General features: G+C 60.3%; 2 protein-coding genes across 3 annotated transcripts; one reads left to right on the forward strand and one right to left on the reverse strand.

The window, feature by feature from the left end:
* Positions 1-177: 177 nt before the first annotated feature.
* ttbk1a (tau tubulin kinase 1a) lies at positions 178-12,711 on the reverse strand. Its single transcript, XM_088374343.1, has 16 exons — positions 12,379-12,711; positions 9,122-9,280; positions 8,890-9,037; positions 8,731-8,804; positions 8,531-8,671; positions 8,345-8,449; positions 7,820-7,885; positions 7,668-7,760; positions 7,326-7,451; positions 7,059-7,213; positions 6,761-6,968; positions 6,513-6,679; positions 6,089-6,432; positions 5,842-6,017; positions 753-2,053; positions 178-686 (listed from the first exon to the last, which is right to left on the reverse strand). Exons 2-16 carry the CDS (start codon positions 9,227-9,229, stop codon positions 320-322), a joined length of 3,579 nt encoding a protein of 1,192 aa, XP_088230469.1. The 5' UTR covers positions 9,230-9,280; positions 12,379-12,711; the 3' UTR covers positions 178-319.
* Positions 12,515-18,649, forward strand: pex6 (peroxisomal biogenesis factor 6). 2 transcript variants are annotated; one of them, XM_088374345.1, is made up of 18 exons: positions 12,520-13,539; positions 14,155-14,688; positions 14,760-14,929; positions 15,008-15,079; positions 15,149-15,257; positions 15,318-15,436; positions 15,511-15,616; positions 15,704-15,903; positions 15,977-16,163; positions 16,415-16,491; positions 16,571-16,688; positions 16,792-16,997; positions 17,090-17,151; positions 17,229-17,337; positions 17,421-17,537; positions 17,828-17,905; positions 17,965-18,104; positions 18,194-18,649. In XM_088374345.1, the coding sequence occupies exons 1-18, from the start codon at positions 13,024-13,026 to the stop codon at positions 18,352-18,354; spliced, it is 3,081 nt and encodes a 1,026-aa protein (XP_088230471.1). In that variant the 5' UTR covers positions 12,520-13,023; the 3' UTR covers positions 18,355-18,649. The 2 variants fall into 2 exon arrangements, 1 of the variants encoding a protein (XP_088230471.1); XR_015858108.1 differs by lacking the exon at positions 18,194-18,649 and having other exon boundaries at positions 12,515-13,539; positions 17,421-17,601; positions 17,965-18,021.
* Position 18,650: the final 1 nt, after the last annotated feature.

Here is an 18,650-nt window from a genome sequence, read left to right on the forward strand (position 1 = left end):
AGCAACGTACGCCAAGAAGGGGTGGAAGGCCACAACAATCCCACCCACCAGCCCAGCGCCTACACCAAGGTCGACGGCCACGTACTGGGCCGCTACGTAGTATCTGCGTTGCGTCTGCCTGCACGGCTGCCTGCACGGCTGCCTGCACGGTTGGCAGAAAGAAGAGCCACAGTCGTCTCAAGGGAAATGGATTGATTAATGATTGGATAAATATGACGGATTATTTACAGCATTCGTGGGGATTGAAGCATGCTGAGTCAGCCACCGCCAGAGAAGTTCAGAAAGTCCACAGGGCAAACAGAAAGTGGAGATCTTAGTATTATCTAGCGGACAGGGCCTTCTCCCTGGAACTGCCTTTGACTGGCGTTTTGAAGCGGGACCACCTGGCGGAGGCGACGCCACCCGACGACGCCGGCTCTTGCGAGGCGCTGCGCCGCATGGCCGCCGCCGCCGCCAGATTCCTGGGCGGCAGCACGGGCACGGTCGGGGCGCGGACAGACAGCGGCGGCCCTCTCAGGGGGGACGGGCTGTCGGTCCTGCAGTGGGTCGAGCTAAGGCTGCGGCGGGACCCCGAGAGGACTCGCAGGGGCGCACCAGGGCTGCCGGACTGGACGCAGGCAGCGCCGGCCGTGCGTGGGCACGCAGACGACGATCTGGCTGCAGACTTTGGTTGACTCCTTTGCTTCCTGCGGACACAAAAGCACAATCAAGACAGGGACGACTGCAGAATCTTTGGAAGAACAAGACTCAACCTGGGAGTGGAAGATGACGCAGACGACGACACCAGAGGAGACTGAGCGGCGGGCGCTTTCCCGGGAGGTCTTCCGATAGGCCTCGGGATCCGGCTCCCGGACCCCACCCGGTCCCGCCGGTCTGAGCGGGTGACGCCGGAGTTCCTCTCCGCTCGGTCCGAGGCGCGCGTGTCCTCCTCCGATCCGGCGGCAGACAGGCTTTCCGAGGGCCCGCGATACTCGCCGTCCCCCGAGGACAACGAGGACGAGGTCCCGGAGCAGAGGCGCCTCCGCATCCAGCGACTCTGTTGCCTCCGCACCAGCACCCGGGGCGAGTCCACGTCGCCATGTCGCTGAAGTCGGAGAGCCCGGGCCGACGGGGAGCGCCGCACCTCGGACTCTGAGATCAGAAGAGGAATTCTGCTCCTGATTTTGCTCTCAAGGGCCACAGGAGGTTCTGCTTTGGTGCGCGTCGGAGAGGCTTCCTCCTTGGATGATTTTTGGCGCAGAGGCTCGGCCGAATGCGGAGGTTCCGATGAAAAGACGCTCGTCTCGGCCGGACGGCCCTCAGACGGCTCCGAAGCATCTCGGACCGGAGGCTCGGGTCCCGGGCCTTCCGTCTCCCGAGCGGAGTGCCCGTTGGAAGACATGATATTCAGGTGGGAGGTCTCTGCTATGTGGACAAAGGTACGCTCCACTTTGGTAAAGGGGGGCGACGCTGGCGCGACAGGGGTGGGCGGCCGCGGGTCCAGTCGCAGAGCGGCGGGAGACAGGCGAGCCGTCTCCGACGGGCGAGCCATCTCGGAGTCCCGTTCCTGGCGGGGGATGGCTCCGGAAGGGGTGGACAATTCGCCCTCGGCCGCCTGCTCCCCTGAGGGGGACTTGCGAGTGTCACCCGGGGAGAAGAGGACCAAGGTCTTGGAGGCGTCCTCCAGGTCGGGGTCGGCCTCAGAAGGGTGCTCCCTGGCGCCGCGCTGGTCCTCGGCCATGAGCGTGGAAGGCGCGGCGTCCTGGCTGCGCTCGGAGCTCTTGGGACTGGCTTCGCTGTCGGACTGGCTCTTGGTCACGTCGTCGTCTTTGGGGCCGCCGGGTTCCTGCGGGGCCTCGTCGCTGGCCGTGGCGGCGAAGGCGCGCCGCTGTGGGAGACTCCCCGTCAGCATCACCGTCAGGAAGTCGCCGCGCTTGGCCTGCAGCTTGGGCAAGATGTGGAAGCGCTCGCGCTCGTCGCCGTCGCCTTTGGTGCGGTAGTCGGGCGAGGCTGGCGGCGAGGAGGAGGCCACGGGTGAGGCCGGCGGCGAGGAGGCCACGGCCGAGGCGGCCACCTGAAAGACACACGCGGCGGCTGCCATTAGGACCAAAGAGGAAAGTTGTGGCCTGGCCTGGCCTGGCCTCAGGCTGTTTGAGCACGTGGCCTTTCTGCACCCATCTTTTGAGCTTTTGCAGTTGGCGCAACACAAAAGGGCGGCGCACGTATACAGAAGGAGAAGAAAAAAGAGCCCAGCAGACGTGTGGTCATTTTCCCCCCCACCAAATCTTTTGTTTTAATGCGATTCTCTTGGTACACCAGCTGCTCAGGATTGTCTGATGACTTGACAAAGCAATAAAAAAGGCACAAAAATGCAAATTGCAGTTCTCTTCATCAACATACTACGTGTCGGTCATCTCCATCCTGGTTTGCATGCTCGGAGAGGTCAACTGCTTTCTACGACGTGGGTATACAAAAGTTCATGCTTGGCTTTGGTAGGAAGGAAAAAAAAAAAACAATTCTTCCCAGTTATTACATTTTATTGCAAAACAAAAGACATTCGACTACTTGATCCCGGCAGCGTAGCTTGAAAAAGAGCAGGCCGAAGCTCGTGACGTTTGTTTTTACCAAATGAAAGAAACATGGGTGGAGAGAGAAAAAGGGACACGCCGGACAATTCAGAGCTGCTCATTGCTTGGCTCCTTCAAGTGGGCTCAAGAATCAAAAGAGAATTTGCCCGTGTTAGCCGAGCGCTAACACCCGATCAAATTGGGCCAAAGCCATCACCGACCGACCGACCGGTTGGTCGAGAAAGGGGATCGACGGTGGGTGGGAACGAGCACCGGCCGGCCGGCCGTCCGCCCGCCCGCCCGCCCGCCCGGCTGGCATCTGTTGGAGCCGAATTATGAGCAAGTCATTTGGAAGTCAAGCCAAGTCACGGCGGAGCCATGGGCCGCTTTGAGCCGCGAAGGCCATGAATGAAAGGCGGTCACCCAAAACGCCATAGCTTGCGCTAATAGCATGTGGCCCGCCCACTCGCTCCAAAAAAAGAATCCCTCGAGAAATGAATCCCATGCTTGCGCACTCCACTGATGATTCATTGGGATGCTTTACGCAAAAGTGCCATTTGCGAACCGTTTGGAGTCATCCTTCATTAAACGGACGGCGATGACATATTTGGCCTACCAATCCAGGCGTCCGTGACGATTGGAAACGCTTCCCATTTGAATGCTACAGCAACTTGATAATGTGAGCATTTGGATACGGTGCTTAGCTAATGAATGCTAATGAGTGTTCGCCTAACTGGCTAGCTAGCTAGCTAGCTATGGAGTTCACCTTTTAGATTCCTTCTTGCTCTTGGGCTAACGTAGTGCAAAAACACACATTGCTTGTATTTCATCACCCTGTAATCCCAAAGCAATCGAGAGAAATAGATGGATGGGTGGATGGATGGATGGATGGATGGATGGATGGATGGATGGATGGATGGATGGATGGATGGATGGATGGATGGATGGATGGATGGATGGATGGATGGAAGAAGGTAAATAATGTCTCCCGCTAGGATCATTGCTCTACTTGAGGTATGTTTGGAATACGATGGGAATGTCACATTTGACTTTGCAAAACATTGCTGACTTTCACCACGCAAACAGTCGAGTGCTAAGCGGGCATGGGAACAAAGCACGTTGCGGCTCTGCTGGAAGCATGCGAGTGAGTGAGTGAGTGAGTGAGTGAGTGAGTGAGGGAGGGCGGGCGGGAGGGAGGGAGTAGCGGCACTTTGTAGTGTTAGCAGCGTCTTAACGTCACGTAACTCCGCCTCCTTCGCCATGTGGCGCGTGGCTCTGCGCGTGCAACGTAAAAGTAGCAGCTAGCCTATTTGAGCTTATACATTCTATATTAGCAAAGTGAAGCGGCGGCGGCGGCGAAAACGCAAACAGGAAGTGGTGCATATTCACCCAGTTTAGCCCTTAAAAATGTGGAACGAAACGTGTTTGGGATATATAGAGAGAGATCCAGATATACGGAAGCCCCGTTTCCAGATCGGTGAATGGCCAGGAGCTCCAACAGTCACAGCGTGACTCACGTACGTACATGCGCTGTAGCATTATTGCGTCCGTGCGGATGACGACGGCGATAAAGTGCAGCAGTGACAAACCGAACGAACGCTCGCTCGCTCGCTCGCTCGCTCACGCGTTCCAATGACCACACGCTAGCTTTAGCACGAGTGAGCGCAAAGTCTCCTGCGACCGTGCCAGCAGCCACACACTAGCATGCTCGTGTCACTCCCGTCCCGACTGAAGCAGGAATCGTTTAAAAAAGAAAAAAAATACAAAAAGGATGAGAATAAAGTGGAGTGTTTCTGCTACAAAACGCCAAAGATGCAAACTGCCAACGTCACGGGTGTCTTTGTCCTTTAACCTCGAGCTTCATCTTTGCATACGTGTGCAAGTGGCGTGTTTTGTGGTTTTGCTCACTCCCGGCCGGTCCAGCGCACTCTGAGGAACACCCAAAAAAGTCACAGGAAGACTCCACAAGGTCCACTTCCTGTCTCTTCACAGGGACTTCCTGTCTGAGCGTTGAGCTTGTGCAACACGTTTGCGGGACTCGTTTATTGCATCGTCAGCACCGGCTTCTGTCGCGCTATGTGTGCGCGCGCGTGTATGGGTGAGGGGGAGGCGAGGCAGGCGAGGCGAGGCGAGGCGAGGCGAGACGAGACGTGTTTCGCCCTTCCTTTCAGACGGGTTTCGCCGTTCCTTTCAGCTGCTCTTCTTGTTGATGAATTTGGTGAACAGGTGCTGCAGCTGCGAACGCGACGCGTTGAGCGTCGAGTGTCTAGCGCGGGCGGGCCCGGTGACGGCGCTGGCGGCCCCGCCGCCGGGCCCGCCGCCGGGCCCGCCGGCACCCGCCGCGCCACCGTGCCGCCGCCACCATCCGGCGGCGGCGGCGGCGTGGGCGGGGCTGCTCTCGGCCGAGCGGCTCCTCTGGATGAAGGCGGCGCCCCCCCCGTGGGGGTAGTGCTCGGTCTCCAGGGTGGACGAGGAGAAGATGTAGGAGGCCAAGCGCCTGAGCTGATTGGGCCGCGGCTGGGGGCGGTCCTCGTCCGGCTGCAAACAGACCAATCACAGAGAGGGGAAGGAGGTTAGCCGGCGGAAGCCTTTTGTTTTGTTTGGCAAATCCAATACACGCCCTTGACGTGGCTTCCTGTCCTCGGCTCCTCCCCTTCCCCTCCCTGAGCCAATCAGGCGGGGACGCAGCTGATTGGAAGCCTTTCGGCTGATTGGTTGAGGGTGACGAGGGGGGCGGAGCCTGTCCTGAGCGTCGCAAAGACCACGAGCGGAACGCACAAGATGGGAGGGCCAGGAGGAGGAGGAGGAGGAGGAGGAAGAGGGAGACCATCACTTCATCCTGAAGTGCGCTTTGCCTCAAAAGCCGCCCGGCCCATGACCTGGACAGAGCTCTAAAGACGCGCTTTCCACGTGGACGGCCATTTCCGTTGTCAAAGCTTCGGGCGGGCGGGCGGGCGTGCAGGCGGGCGCTTGTGTGCAACCTGTCAGCAATACAGCGTGCTGCACGCTGAAAAAGGGCTCGCCGGCTTGGGCGGGCGCAACCCATTTTGCCAACCCTTTCCACTTTGAAATGCAATCAAAGGGAAGCCTCAACTGTTGGGAGGCGCGAAAGCTTTCAAGAACGTGCAGAGAACCAGAAGCACGAGAACAGGCCTGGACGAGACGAGAGAAGTGGCCGGCTAACCAGATTGAAACAGAAGCAAACCTTGACAGCGTGGCCAGAGGTGAAGTCGGTCTGACCGAGGACCAAATTTGCACTCAAGCAAAGTAGCTCCCAATCAAAGGGCCTTCTTACCGGCCGGTGCGGTCCGTTGGGCTCCGACTCTCTCCGCCGAGGGCGCGCCGACGGCAGCGAGTGACACGCCGAGTGGGCGGGGCTGGCGCCGGCACCAAAGCTCCTCCGCGCCGCCGCCTCCTCCTCGGTGAGCATGAGCAATCCCCGGCCTTGCGTCTTGGGGCGGACCACCGGGTCTGAATGCAACGCGACAAACGTAAGCGGGGCAGGCACGCACGCACGCGCCCGCCCGCCCAAAGCGGCTCACCTGGCCCCGCCCTGGTCTTCCTTCGCTCGTCCTGCTCCTCCAGCGGGCGCAGCTCCTCGGGCTCCTCGTCGGTGGTGCCCGACGTGGTGGGGTGGAAGTCTCGAAGCTCCGCCTCCTTGTCGATGATCACCCACTCCTTGCTGTCAAAGTCCTCTTCCTCGGCGAGCGGCACGGAGCGGATGAAAGCGTTGCTGTGAGCCTCCTGGTCGGCCGACGCCGCCGACACTTCCTGTCTGCCGCTGGCCTGCCGATCGCCACGGCAACCGGGGTCCACCGACAGCATCTGCGCCGGCTGCGACGAGTACACGTGGCGCGAAGGAGAGCCCAGCATGTCCATACGAGACCTGAAACACGTGTGGCCGCACCCCGCTTCAACAAGCTGCGTGCTGTGCGTGCGCATTAGCACTGGAGGCAAACCCATCACCTCTGTCCGTAGGCGTCCCCGCGTCCCTCGGCGGCGGACAGACGTTCCGACTCGGGACTGTTGACTCGGCGGTATCGTAAGGACCGCCCCTGGCCCGTCGGTGAATCGGGAGCTCCGCCCCGAACCGGCGACACCGGACAGGCGGCGTGCCCCGGGGCCTCTTCCTCCTACGGACACCGTGATGATTTATGCTAGCCTAGCCTAGCCTAGCCCAGCCCAGCCCACCCCAGCGAGCCTTTAGAGCAGACCTTGTTCAAGCTGATCCTGAGTCTGTTGCGGTTGAAGTCAGTGTCCTCCCAGGCTTCGCCGGGCTCGCCGCCACGCTGGCCGAGCGACTCGCCAAGAGGTCGGGCCGGTGGGGGCGGAGCGTTCTCCTGGTCGCTCAGGTGCTCGTCCTGAAGGACGTCGTCAGTGTTCTCGCGCTGGGGGTCTCCGGGCACCGGCGTCACGATGGCCCTGCGATGGCCCGGGTCAGAAACGAGCTCACGGCTGGCAGCTCGCTCGCGGATGCCAGCTCACTGGCAGCTCGCTGGCAGCTCGCCTTACCCCAGCATGGCGGCGGTGGGCCGCGTGTTGTGCTGCGGTTGGGTGGAGGCGCTGGTGGACACGGTGACGTCGCTCCCCGCCTTCTCCCAATCGAAAGGCTCGTTCTCCGTGATGATCCGTTCCTTCATGCTGCTCTCGAACACTGACATCAGAAGCTGCACAGAAGCGTACTCGAGTGGAGCGCTAGCCACTGGAGGGAAGCCGCTGATGGGATGCTCATTGCGCAAATCCCGCCCCGGCCCGCCCCGGCCCAGCCCGGCCGCTCACCTGGTAGTCGGGTTTGGTGTAGTAGTCGAGGGCGAGGACGTGGTCCAGGAAGACGTTGAACTCGGACGGCATGTGTTTGAGCAGCATGCGGTGGTCGTAACGCTCTTTGATTTGACCCACTTGCTCCTAAACCACAGAGACCGCGTGAGATGGCAAACCCACAAAGAGCGAAACCAAACGGACGTGCATTTGGGCTGGAAACCAAAAGGCTTGGAGCCAAACGGGCTCAAAGTCAATGGGAACGTGAACTCCGGAATGGGAGCGGGACCGTTTTTTTGTTTGGACTAAGGTCCGCTACGGGATTTTTGAAACTCCAAATTGTCACCATGGCTTTGAGCTCACCTTGTCTTTGATTTTCCTCCAAGGCAGCTGGCCGACGGCAAACTCCACCAACATGTAGAAGAGCGACCACAGGTCGTCGTGGCGACCCATTTCCTGCCAAGACACGCCAGTCAGGCCACCCGTCATCCGCTCGCCGCTAAATCAGCCCTCACCTTGTTTTTGTGCGCGTTGACCGAAGCGTAACGGACCGTCCCGCGGAAACCCGCCACCGTCCTGGGCTGGAACACAAAAGCGCCGTCACCCATTGGCCGGCAAAGCTCCTCGCGACGACGGGAAGGCTACGGCTGTTTGAAGTGCTGACTCAGCTGATCTTTTTCACAAAATGGACAACTGACTAACTGAGCTAAAGGTGACGGGTGATGCACTTGCACCCCTCCCTCCCTCTGTTGCTATGGAAACCACTCACATCTCCGGTAACCATGGGGATGATGAAGGCATGCACGTCAAAATCAAAAGTCCAAAGGAACCAACTGGAAGAAAAACAAAAAGCACATTCAACACACATGCGCAACAAAAATGAAAAAGACACAAATCATAATAACAATCGTCGTCGTCGTCGTCGTCAGAAGAATTCCAAAATGAGGCAACGGAAACCCGTCAGTCACACGTCGCGAGCCCAAACATGTCAGCATGCTAGCGAAAAGCTAACAAGTGTTAGCATTGCATCGGCGTCTTACCGGCCGGACCTCGCCGGTGGTGTTGGTGTACTGGCGGGCCAGACCAAAGTCCAGCATGTAGCACTTCCTGTACGTGGACGGCAGGCGACCCATTGCAAAGTTGGACTGCGCCCATCACAGCACAAGAAGCAAACGCTCACAACGGACATCCCGCGCTAACGTGCTCACGCGACGGCGGGCCTTTACAGGTTTGATGTCCCGGTGGAGGAATCCGACCGAGTGAATGGCTTCGATGGACTCCAGGATCTGCTTGCCGAGCCTGAGCGTGGTGCTCATGGTGAAGGTCCCTCGAGGCTGGCTGCGCCGCAGGTCGGCCAGGTTGCGACCCTGACGGCGCACGGGAGAGCTCATGAGCGAGGTCAGGGTTAGGCTTAAAAGCCTCTCACCTGAAGCTGCATCACCACGTAGTTGAATTTATCGTTCCTGCCGCAGCCGATGAATTTGCACACGTGGTTTTTACCTGCGCGCATAGGCACGCACAAAGGACAACCTTGAGATGTGAGCCAGCCCCCCTCCCCCCACGTGCGCATGATGCCGGAGCTCACCCTGCAGCTTCTTGAGCACGGCCACCTCCATCTTGAGGACCTGTTTGGGCTGCTGGGCCGACTCCACCTTGAGGGCCACGTTCTCCCGAGTCAACAGATCCAGCGCCTCGTAGATCTCGCCGAAACCGCCGCCGCCGATCTTCTTCAGCTGCCACCACGCCGCCAAAAACGGACGCCCGTTAACGACACCGATGGTTTCCTTTTGCGTGTGACGCCATTTGCGCTCACTGACCACTTTCCATCGGTCCTTGACCATGCAGTTGGGCGGCAGGATGTCGGCCTGCTCGGCCGTCCCGTTCATGTTGGCGTTGTCCTGGTGGGCGGGGCCTAGGCACTGCATCTGCCACCCGTGAAGAACGCGAGCAGCTCCCAGCTTGAACGAGCCATTGATCTGCGGGGCGACAGCGTTAGCCGCTAACAGGGCGAGACCTGGTTCCGTCGGCTACGGGGCGGGGCGGGGCATTGCGGGCCGTGCGCTGCGGTCGGAGTTAAAGCGGCCAATCGAAACCGTACAGTCAACCCCGCCGCGCGGCTTTTCAACGCGGGAGCCGGCCGGCGAGTGCCGTCCGTCCGAGTCGAGCGGCCGGCTGGTAACTGCGCTAATTGCTTATGCCTACTTAGCGCCTGCGTTTATCAAAACACGGCATGCAGGGGGGGAGGGGGGGGGGGGACGGTGGGGTGCGGGGGGGGGGCTTTGTACTCACTGACTTAGCTCGGGTTGACTGTCACGATATGGAGATCCTCTGCGAATGAGTTGGAAGCGCAAACATCAATCCCCTTTGATAAGAAAACATGGCCAGGGGGCGCCCCACACTGTCGCTTTCAATTCCCCGCAAAGAATTGAAAGTCTGGAGCCCGCCCGCCAGCCAGGGAGGCCTCCCTCATCTCATTGCCGCCGGCCGTACGCATCGGTCGTCAAGCACGCGGCTGGGTTCGGGCGCCTCGCATGCGGCGGCGCCGCTGCCGGGGGCGGGGACGAGGCTTCTCTGCATCTGTGCCAAGCAGATGACCAATGGCGGCAGAGGGCCGGACCACAGAGTATCCTTCGGCCAAAGAAAAGGCGCTTCTTTGCTCGGCCCCACTGACTCAAACGGTGACTCTGGCTCGAGTCGCTCTCGCCACATGTTTTGGATGCTTTGTCCGCAATGAAACGGCTGTTCAAATGGGAGCAATTGGAGCAAAGTCAAACAAAGTTGTGCCAAAGAGCGCAATTTCGTCCACATTTGGTAGATCCGGACGTCATTATTCTGCCTGCCGCTGGACAAAACACGGTCCAAACGCTCCTTTGTGACAATCAAGCAAGGAAAGAACGGCCCAGATTGGCGCAAGCGGCGGGCCTTGCTCCGAGCCCCTCCCGAGCCAACGCGGTCCAACCCGATCCGACGTCCTGAGCCAAGTGCGTTTGCGGGTCCTCGTGGAGGAACTCTGTGGTCGTGACACCTCTTCCCCCCCCCCCCCTTTGGGCGGGCGGGCAAGGCGGTCAGGGTGGGGGCGAGCGGGCGGGCGGGCGGGTGCAGAAGCCAGCTAGCCACTTGGCATCATTCCCAGCTCACCATCGTTCTGAGCGCCAGCTCACAACAATTCCTCGGACGGCCTACGAACCAAAAAGATGGCGGTTAACCGGGGCCCGCCAAGACGTGACGGCCAATGAGGGCCACGTGTCCAGTACCTATTCAATTGCTGTGAATGAGTTGCCGCGTCCTTGCGTATCGGCGAACGTGACAAAAGCCACACCGGTAATGGCACCGAACGGAGTCCGACCCGATTCTTCCATTCTAAAACGGTGCTATGGCGATGGAACGGAATGCTCTTTCGGGGAGAGATGCGAGGTTGTTAGCTGTGATTGCTCAATGAACACTGTTAGCTAGCTCGGTGTGGCCACGCAATGTGGAACGTACACTTGGATTCACTTGGTGAGGAGCTAAGTCGGGACTTTGGTCTGAAATGTCAATAAAAAGCCAACACAATGATTGTTTCGATGCCACAGCGGTGCCTTCCCGTCGACACGCCAGCCAACATGACTTGCCCACGTGGATCTTGTCTCTCCAAACAGATGCGCGTCATGATTGTGCATAAAAGCGAGAGGCTCGCACTTGACCAAACGGGGTGAGAATAAAGTCCAGGCGTTGATGTTTCTCAACGTACAACCGCCAGCCAGCCAGCCACTCGGTCATTTCGTCATCTACGGCCCACACAAAAATGTCCCGAATCCGGAGAAGTCTCCGCACACGAGCAGCTCGGCTGAAAATGCCCGTGACCTTCCCTCTCTCAGGCGGCACCGCGCATACAAAGGAAATTGCCACTGGGCTCAGAACATCATCATCATCATCATCATCATCGTCCGTCCGTCCGTCAACGCAGTTGCTCGCGCCATCGACGGCCGTCAAGTCCAAACTCGCACGCAAACCCACTGCACAGTCATGCGGCCTCACTGCGCACGCGCAGCCACGCATCCGCCGCTCGATAAATGTGGCCCGGCCTGACCCGACTCATGAATGAAACATGCCGTTGACCGGCACCGCCCGTCCCGGCGGTAGAACCCCCGCAGCGCCGGCTGCGGCGCTTCAACCTACCTGGCGCTCCTCCGCTTCCGCCTCTTGGGAGTCTTCATTAGGAATTCACGAGAGAAGAACCCCCACCCACAGCTCGGTTCCGCTCGCGCAGCGGACCCGGCACGGCCCGACCCGGCTCGGTGTGACGGCGGTACGCACAATTGCGCTCCCGGTTCTGGTCCGGGTGGACCGGAACCAGAATGTGCGAGCGGTCCGTGGTTCTGCTGGGAGAGGCGCGGAATGTGCACCAATTCAGAACCGCAGAACCGCATCAGCGTTTTGTCCGCACTGCAGCCCAGCAACACCAGCGTCAAGTCACCTGACGAGCGCCGCAACAGCTTCCGCTACCCCCTTTCACAATAATAATGCTTGAGGAAAAAAAAAAAAAAAAAGACAGCCCGTCGCCACTGCTCTGCTCCAGAACGTTTTCCTCCAACAACACGCCCACAGAAACACCGGGGCTCCACTGCACCCAGACAAATAAATGAACACAAATAATTGGCATTCGTGCCAGCCACAGATTCTGATCAAATATAATATTTGAACCAAGTTCTGTCCACTTTAAATTCTTGCTGTCCCATCCTACGTAAATGTTGGTCCTTTCACACACTGCCGTTGTCTCGAGGTGAACCAAAGCACCTCAAACTTGTTTTGACAGGGAGTGACAGGGTTTTCGGCCAGGTTTTTTTGGGAGGGGGGGGGGGGTGATTGCGGTTGCTGCTGGCAGCGGAGCGGGTAAGTCAGGCGCCATCAGGGGGCTCCCTTGTCCCGCGCAATCGAGCGGCACCTGAACGCCTCATGCTGCCTCCTCGGCCTGCTTCCAAACGACCAACGAGTCGTTGTTGTTGCCTTTACGTGCACGTTCAGGCCAATAAGCAAAACACGCGCGCGCGCGCGCACACACACACATCGGAATTTGAGTTGTTGTTCGTCTGACCTTCTTGTTGTTTCCCGTCCGGACTGCTCCGAACCAGCAAACATCATCGTCACCCTTGCCTCCTGAGCTCCATCTTCATCTTCCAGCATCATCAGCACCGCGCATGCGCACCGTCGGTCCGTTCGGCCGCGCCTTCATCAGTCACGGAAACGCGTTCGCTGCAACAGCAGAAGCAGAAGCAGAAGCAGAAGCAGAAGCAGAAGCAGAAGCAGAAGCAGAAGCAGAAGCAGAAGCAGAAGCAGAAGCAGAAGCAGAAGCAGAAGCAGCAGCAGCAGAAGCAGCAGCAGCGCCCCAAGAGCCCAGTTGACAGGTAGAACAGTCATACAAGCGGAACCAGCTAATATAATTTGGGGTGGGAAATACCTGAAGGGGAAAAAAAACACAAAAACGTTCGGGTTGTCTTTCTGGGTTGGGAGGGGCTGTCGAATGTGTTGATTTTGTTGCAAATGTTTGTTACAAATTGTAACAAAACCCCCACATGAAAGTTACTTGGAAATTCAGCGAGTCGTAATATGAAATTGAAAAAAATAAATAAAGTGGAAGCGGGCAGGAGAATGACGGACTCGTGGCGGCTCTGACGTAAGGAAAAAGCTCGTCTTCTATTGGGCGGAAGGCGAGACGTCACGATGTGAAAGTTGGAGCAAGATGGCCGCGCAGGTGGAGTTATTGAGGCTGGAGCCTTTTCCTGACCACGCGAGTCTCCTGGACGTGCTCGGCACCGAATGGCACCTACGTAGCCTTTTTCGCGACCACGCGGGGCCCCCGACCGTCCTGTTCACTCCGAGACGGCTGCCTTCGAGCCCTCGCCAGCCCGCCGTCCTGCTTCGTCTTCGGGCGCTCAACGGTGAAGAGGCGGCGGCGGCGGCGGGCTTCGGCCGAGCCGCGGCCGCCTCTCCCCCGCCGCGGCCGGGCTCGGTGAGGCTCTTTGCCAGCGGCTTCTTGCTGCGGCTCCGCGGCTTCCCGACGGCGGGGATCCGCGGCATTGCGTGGCCAGTGCTGCCCGTAAACTTGGACGAGGTGGTGCTGGGTGTCCGCGGAGGACGCTCTATGGCGCGGGACGACGCCGACGGGCTCGCCGCGAAGCTGCTGGAGCTCTGCCGGGATGAAAGCTGTCTGCTGGCCCGGCGAGGAGAGCCGCTGCTCGGGGACCAGCCGGGACAGGTGAGCGCCCCACATCAGCCTCCTCACAAATGTCGCTCGAGAAAGAAAAGTATAGCTTCACAAATTGTGCTCTTCTCTTTGGGATGATATTTTGTGGAAAGTGGACAGACAACCTTGACCTTCTGTCCCCATTGAACTGTGCGAAACACTGACTGCCGACTGCTCGAGATAATCTGCCTATTGATGAGGGAACATTTTAGAAAATGATTTCCAGTTGAATGCATGTCGTAAAAATTTGATTTGCACACCTATGTGGCCCGAGTTTTTGTTTTGCTGGCAATGCATTGCGGGTAGCCGCAGGCAACTGTGAGCGGCCATGAGCTGCTAGCTCCTCTCCTCTCTTCTGCTCTGCCTTTTCCGTTTGAGCCAGAATATATGAGTGAAGGGACGCCAGAGCTGTTGTTTTGAGAGCCCTCGGCGGTTCCCGTCAAAGTCTTTGTCCCAATCGTCCGACTTGAGCTTCTGGCACCAAAAGCTGCCCGGTCGGTCGGTCGGTCGGTCGGTCGGTCGGTCGGTCGGTCTCTGCCGTGAAAAGGATTTTGCACTCAACTGGAAGGCAGTGTCAATTTGGACACCATTCACCGAGCGGTTGGTTCATCTCTTCTTTTTGCACAGATACCCGACGTGCTGGTGCTGTCGTGCGGCCCGGTCACGCAGGGTCGCGTCACGCCCCGTACCGCCGTGATTCTGGCCGACCGGCCGGACGCGGCCGGGCCGGGCCCGCCCTCGAGGGAGCTCCGCCTGTGCGCTTCGGACTTTGCTCACCGCGCCGCCCGCCTGGGAGGGGACTGCTCGCTCCTGGACCGGCGTCTGGGGCTCAGCGGCGTCCCGGAGGAGCCCGAGCGGCGGCTGGACGTGCGCGTGACGGACGTGAGGCGGTGGCTGGAGGCAGACGACGACGGCCGCGGCGATGCCGACCCGGACGGCAGTCTTTACGTTGGCGGGCGCACGCTGCTCAAGCTGGGGCTGTTTGACGGCGAGTGGGTGGAGCTGCGGTCGACGGGCCCGGCGGACAGATGGCGAGCGGCCGTCCTCGTCGCCATCCGCTCGGACCAGGCGGGCGACGGCGCCTGTGTGTCGGAGACGTTGTGGTTCAACCTGACGGGAGGACGGCAAAGCGTGGGCGCCGCCTGCCGCATCCGGCTCAAGGTACTCGCGCCAAGCGCACACACGCGGGCGGCATCCGTCACGTACGGTCGAGCGTGCTTGTTGGGTTTCAGAGGCGGCGTCGGCAACCGCCGTCCCGGGATGGCCCCGGCGGCTCCGAGACTTCCCGCGGCTCGGCGCCGCCGCCGGCCGGCGAGCTTCACCTGCGGCCGGTGGCGGCCCCGGCCGAGCGGCTGCCGAGTCGCTACGACGACCTGCTGGCCGCGCACTTTGCCGTCCCCAGGTGGGTCGCCGCCCGGTTTCTGGTGTGAGGTCACGGGCGGAAAGTTGTTGCTGGACCGATGTGATGTGGCGGGTGCAGGCTGGTGGCGCCGGGGGACGTTCTTCTGGTTCCTGCCCGCAACCACCCGGACCTGCTGGAGGACGGCCAGAGGTGACGGAGAGCGCTTGACTGGTGTGTGACTGGTGGACCCTTAACCCTTTGACTTTTGACCCAACTCAGGTGCCGGGCACTGTTGTTTTTGGTGCAGCGGGTGTGTCCTGCTGACCAGACGGAAGAAGAAGGGGATGGGCTTTATCTGGCCGACAGAACGCACACGTCCCTCTTCACGGTGACCTTTAAACCTTCTAGCCTTCTTTAAGCTCACGTCTGACTCGTGGGATGCCTCCAGGGGCCGCCGGTCAATGTCTCGGCGCCCCGCAGCGCGGCGCCGTGGAGCGGCCCATCCCCTCCGGGTCTCGAGCGCGCGGTGGACGCCATCGGACGTATCCTCGGCCCGCACCGACACAGGTGCGGTCCCCCGGGGGGGCTGTTGGGCGGATGTGGTCGTCTGAGCTGACGGTGTGACGTGGCTGCCCTTTCAGCGGCTCCCTCCCGGCGCGCAGGCTCCTGGTCCACGGGCCGGCGGGAAGCGGCAAAGCAACAGCGGTGGCGGCGTCCAGTTCCAGACTGCACCTCCAGCTGATCAGGGTGCGATCTCCGCCGCTCGCCGAGCCAGCGACCCCACGAGTGCTGACGAGCGCTGACGAGCGCTGACCACCGCAATGCCACTCGCAGGTGGACTGCGTCGGCGTGTGCGGCGACACGCCCGCCGCTACGGAGGCGCGGCTGACTTCCTTGTTCGAGCGGGCCGACACCTTTCAGCCTTGCGTCCTTTTGCTGAAGAACCTGCAGCTCCTCTTGCAGACTCGCGGGGGCGCCGATGACTCCCGCGTCCAGGCGGCCCTCTGCCACCTGCTCCGTAGTGCCCCCGACAGGTGACGCACGCACACGCAACGCTCGTGAGCTACATTAGCGGAGCGCGGCGCCGACCTGCCGTGTTCCCTCCAGGGTGGCGGTGGTGGCGACCGTCCGCGAAGCTCGTGGGCTGCCCGCCGGCGTCGCGTCTGCGTTTGTCCACCGGGTGGCGTTGGAGAGCCCCGCCGAGGGCGGGCGCCGGGCAATTCTAACGCAGCTGAGTGGGGACGTTGGCCTCGAACGCGACGTCGACCTGGAGACGCTCGCCAAAGTCACGGCTGTATGTCACTTTGCTACGCCCCGCATGTCTGCATGAACGCCAACGTCCGGGCCAGGCATTGGTCAGTGCACACAGTGAGGCTGTTAACGGCGACCCCCAGTGGACATCAACAATACCCGCACCTCACGCGCGCGTAAGCCCGTTCCATCGTGCAGTGGAGCTTTGGCCCAAGACCTTGCGCGCAGGACGATTGATGATTGAGCGAGTGCGCTCAGTCTGTTGACCATTTAGCATTGTTTGTGTGCCTGTAGGGTTTGGCCTTGGGCGACTTGCGCGCCCTGCTGGTGGAGGCCGGCCGTGCGGCATGCAGACGGCTGCTCCTGGCTCGGTGAGCCTCGCTCCCGTGACGTCCGACCGACCGGCCAACGTCAGCGGCCCTATTTAGAGTCCGTCCGCATCTATTTCAGTCCCGCCCTGCGCCAGGAGGACTTGTGCTCCAGCGGCGTGAACGTCCGGCAGCGGGACTTCCTGTCGGCTCTGCAGACCTTGCGGGACGCCCAGTCAGAGGCCGCTGGCGCCCCCAGGGTGAGGGCCGTCCCGTGCTAAGAGCCTTCTTCACGTTCCGGCCACACGGGATCTCTGACGCTTCGCCCCGCCCGACCAAACGACAACATGTGCGTGTGGCCAGATTCCGTCCGTGCGCTGGGAGGATGTGGGCGGCCTGGAGCAGGTGAAGAAGGACATCCTGGACACGGTCCAGCTTCCTCTACGGTGCCCGCAGCTCTCGTCCCTCAGGCTGAGTCGCACCGGCGTTCTGCTCTACGGGCCTCCGGGCACGGGCAAGACTCTGCTGGCCAAGGCCGTGGCCACCGAATGCTCCATGACCTTCCTCAGGTCAGAGCGCCCGCAAACTCTGCACTAATGCAAACTTTGCACTTATTTATGTTTGGACTTCACCTTCCATTTCTTCCGATGTGTCTTTCCAGCGTGAAAGGTCCGGAGCTGCTCAACATGTACGTGGGTCAGAGCGAGGAGAACGTCCGAGAAGGTGAGCCGGTGCACCCCCCCCCTCCAAATGCTAACAAGCTAGTCGCCCGCATTACCTTGACGACACTTTGCGTTCAGCGTTTCAGAGAGCCCGCTCGGCAGCGCCCTGCGTGGTCTTCTTTGATGAACTGGACTCTCTGGCACCCAGCAGGGGGCGCAGCGGAGACTCCGGCGGGGTGATGGACAGGTGAGAGAGAGAGAGAGAGAGTGTGCTGACGCTAATGCGGCTGTTCTAAGGCCGGGGACTAACTTCTCCCTCCGACCCATCAGGGTGGTGTCTCAGCTGCTCGCCGAGCTGGACGCTCTGAACGCCTCCAGCCGAGTATTTGTCATCGGCGCCACCAACCGACCCGACCTGCTCGATCGGTCCCTGCTCAGGCCCGGAAGGTCAGGGTTCACACTTGAGAAGAGAAGGAGGGTGACGCACGTGTCGACATGGCCTTTGCCCGAGGCGAGGACTGACTTGAAGCTAATGATGTTGACAAGCTGAAGATTAGCATGGATAGCTGCGCTTTGGGAAGCTTCTCCTACTTGAACACAAGTGGTGCTGCAGCACACGCAGACACGCCAATCAAAGCGTACTCCCTCCCTCCCTCCCTCCCATCTTGATCCTCTGCAAAGAATGGCCGATATTGGTGCCGTCCCCGTTTTAAAGTGTAGCCCTGCGTTGCGTTCAGGTTTGACAAGCTGGTCTACGTGGGGATCAACGCCGACCGGGCCTCCCAGCTGCAAGTGCTCCGCGCCGTCCTCCGCAGGTAAGAGTGCCAACACGGGGACGCCGGGGCGCGGCTTTGACCGGCTGGCTCGCCCCCAGCTTCCACCTGGACGCCTCGGTGGACCCGCAGCAGGTGTTGGAGCGTTGCCCCGCCCGCACCAGCGGCGCCGACCTGTACGCGCTGTGCTCGGACGCCATGACGGCCGCCGTCAAGAGGAAGGTGGACGCCATCCATCGCGGTGGGTAGGAGCGGCCGGTGGGCGCTTTGCATCGCTCGTAGCTAAGCCTCACCCGCAGCCGCTGCCGCCTTCCTTCCCGTTTTGTCAAGGTTTGGACTCTGAGGAGTCGCCGCTGCGCCTCACCATGGCGGACTTTGGCGTGGCGCTGCGTGACTTCCAGCCTTCGCTGTCTCCAGAGGAGGCCACGCGATACCGAGGCGTCGGGCATGATGAGGCCGTGGCCAGCCCGCCGCTGTCGGGGGGATCCTAGCCCGCCGACAAATGTGGCAAAGTGGGCGCAGGCCGCCTGTTAGCTTGGCATCCGCACTCCGGTGCTGGACACGTTGGCGCCTTTCGGCAGACAGACGGTCATCGTTCATTCTTTTCTGACGTGGCTGACGGGACAACAGTGTCGAACCGAACTTGATTTTGCGGGAAGGACAGAAATAATGACTGTGACCACACGTTAGAATTGCCCCCCCCCCCCCCCCCTCCAAGAAATGGTCTAAAATTATGAGAGCAGAATTGAAATTCACATGACAAATAAAAAAAAAAAGGTGGTCACAA

The sequence above is a fragment of the Syngnathus floridae genome, chromosome 4 (assembly GCF_059516105.1).
Source record: "Syngnathus floridae isolate MCC-2025c chromosome 4, RoL_Sflo_1.0, whole genome shotgun sequence".
Taxonomy (NCBI): Eukaryota; Metazoa; Chordata; class Actinopteri; order Syngnathiformes; family Syngnathidae; genus Syngnathus; species Syngnathus floridae.

Excerpts from the sequence above, each read along its gene's own strand:
- ttbk1a (XM_088374343.1), bottom strand. The coding sequence starts at position 9,229 with ATGCAGTGCCTAGGCCCCGCCCACCAGGACAACGCCAACATGAACGGG. Across the intron at positions 6,680-6,760 it reads TCAGGATCAGCTTGAACAAG|GAGGAAGAGGCCCCGGGGCA; the intron begins GTCTGCTCTAAA and ends CGGTGTCCGTAG. Across the intron at positions 2,054-5,841 it reads CCAACGGACCGCACCGGCCG|GTGGCCGCCTCGGCCGTGGC; the intron begins GTAAGAAGGCCC and ends TGTGTCTTTCAG.
- pex6 (XM_088374345.1), top strand. The coding sequence starts at position 13,024 with ATGGCCGCGCAGGTGGAGTTATTGAGGCTGGAGCCTTTTCCTGACCAC. Across the intron at positions 15,080-15,148 it reads CTGCTGGAGGACGGCCAGAG|GTGCCGGGCACTGTTGTTTT; the intron begins GTGACGGAGAGC and ends GACCCAACTCAG. Across the intron at positions 18,105-18,193 it reads GGTGGACGCCATCCATCGCG|GTTTGGACTCTGAGGAGTCG; the intron begins GTGGGTAGGAGC and ends CGTTTTGTCAAG.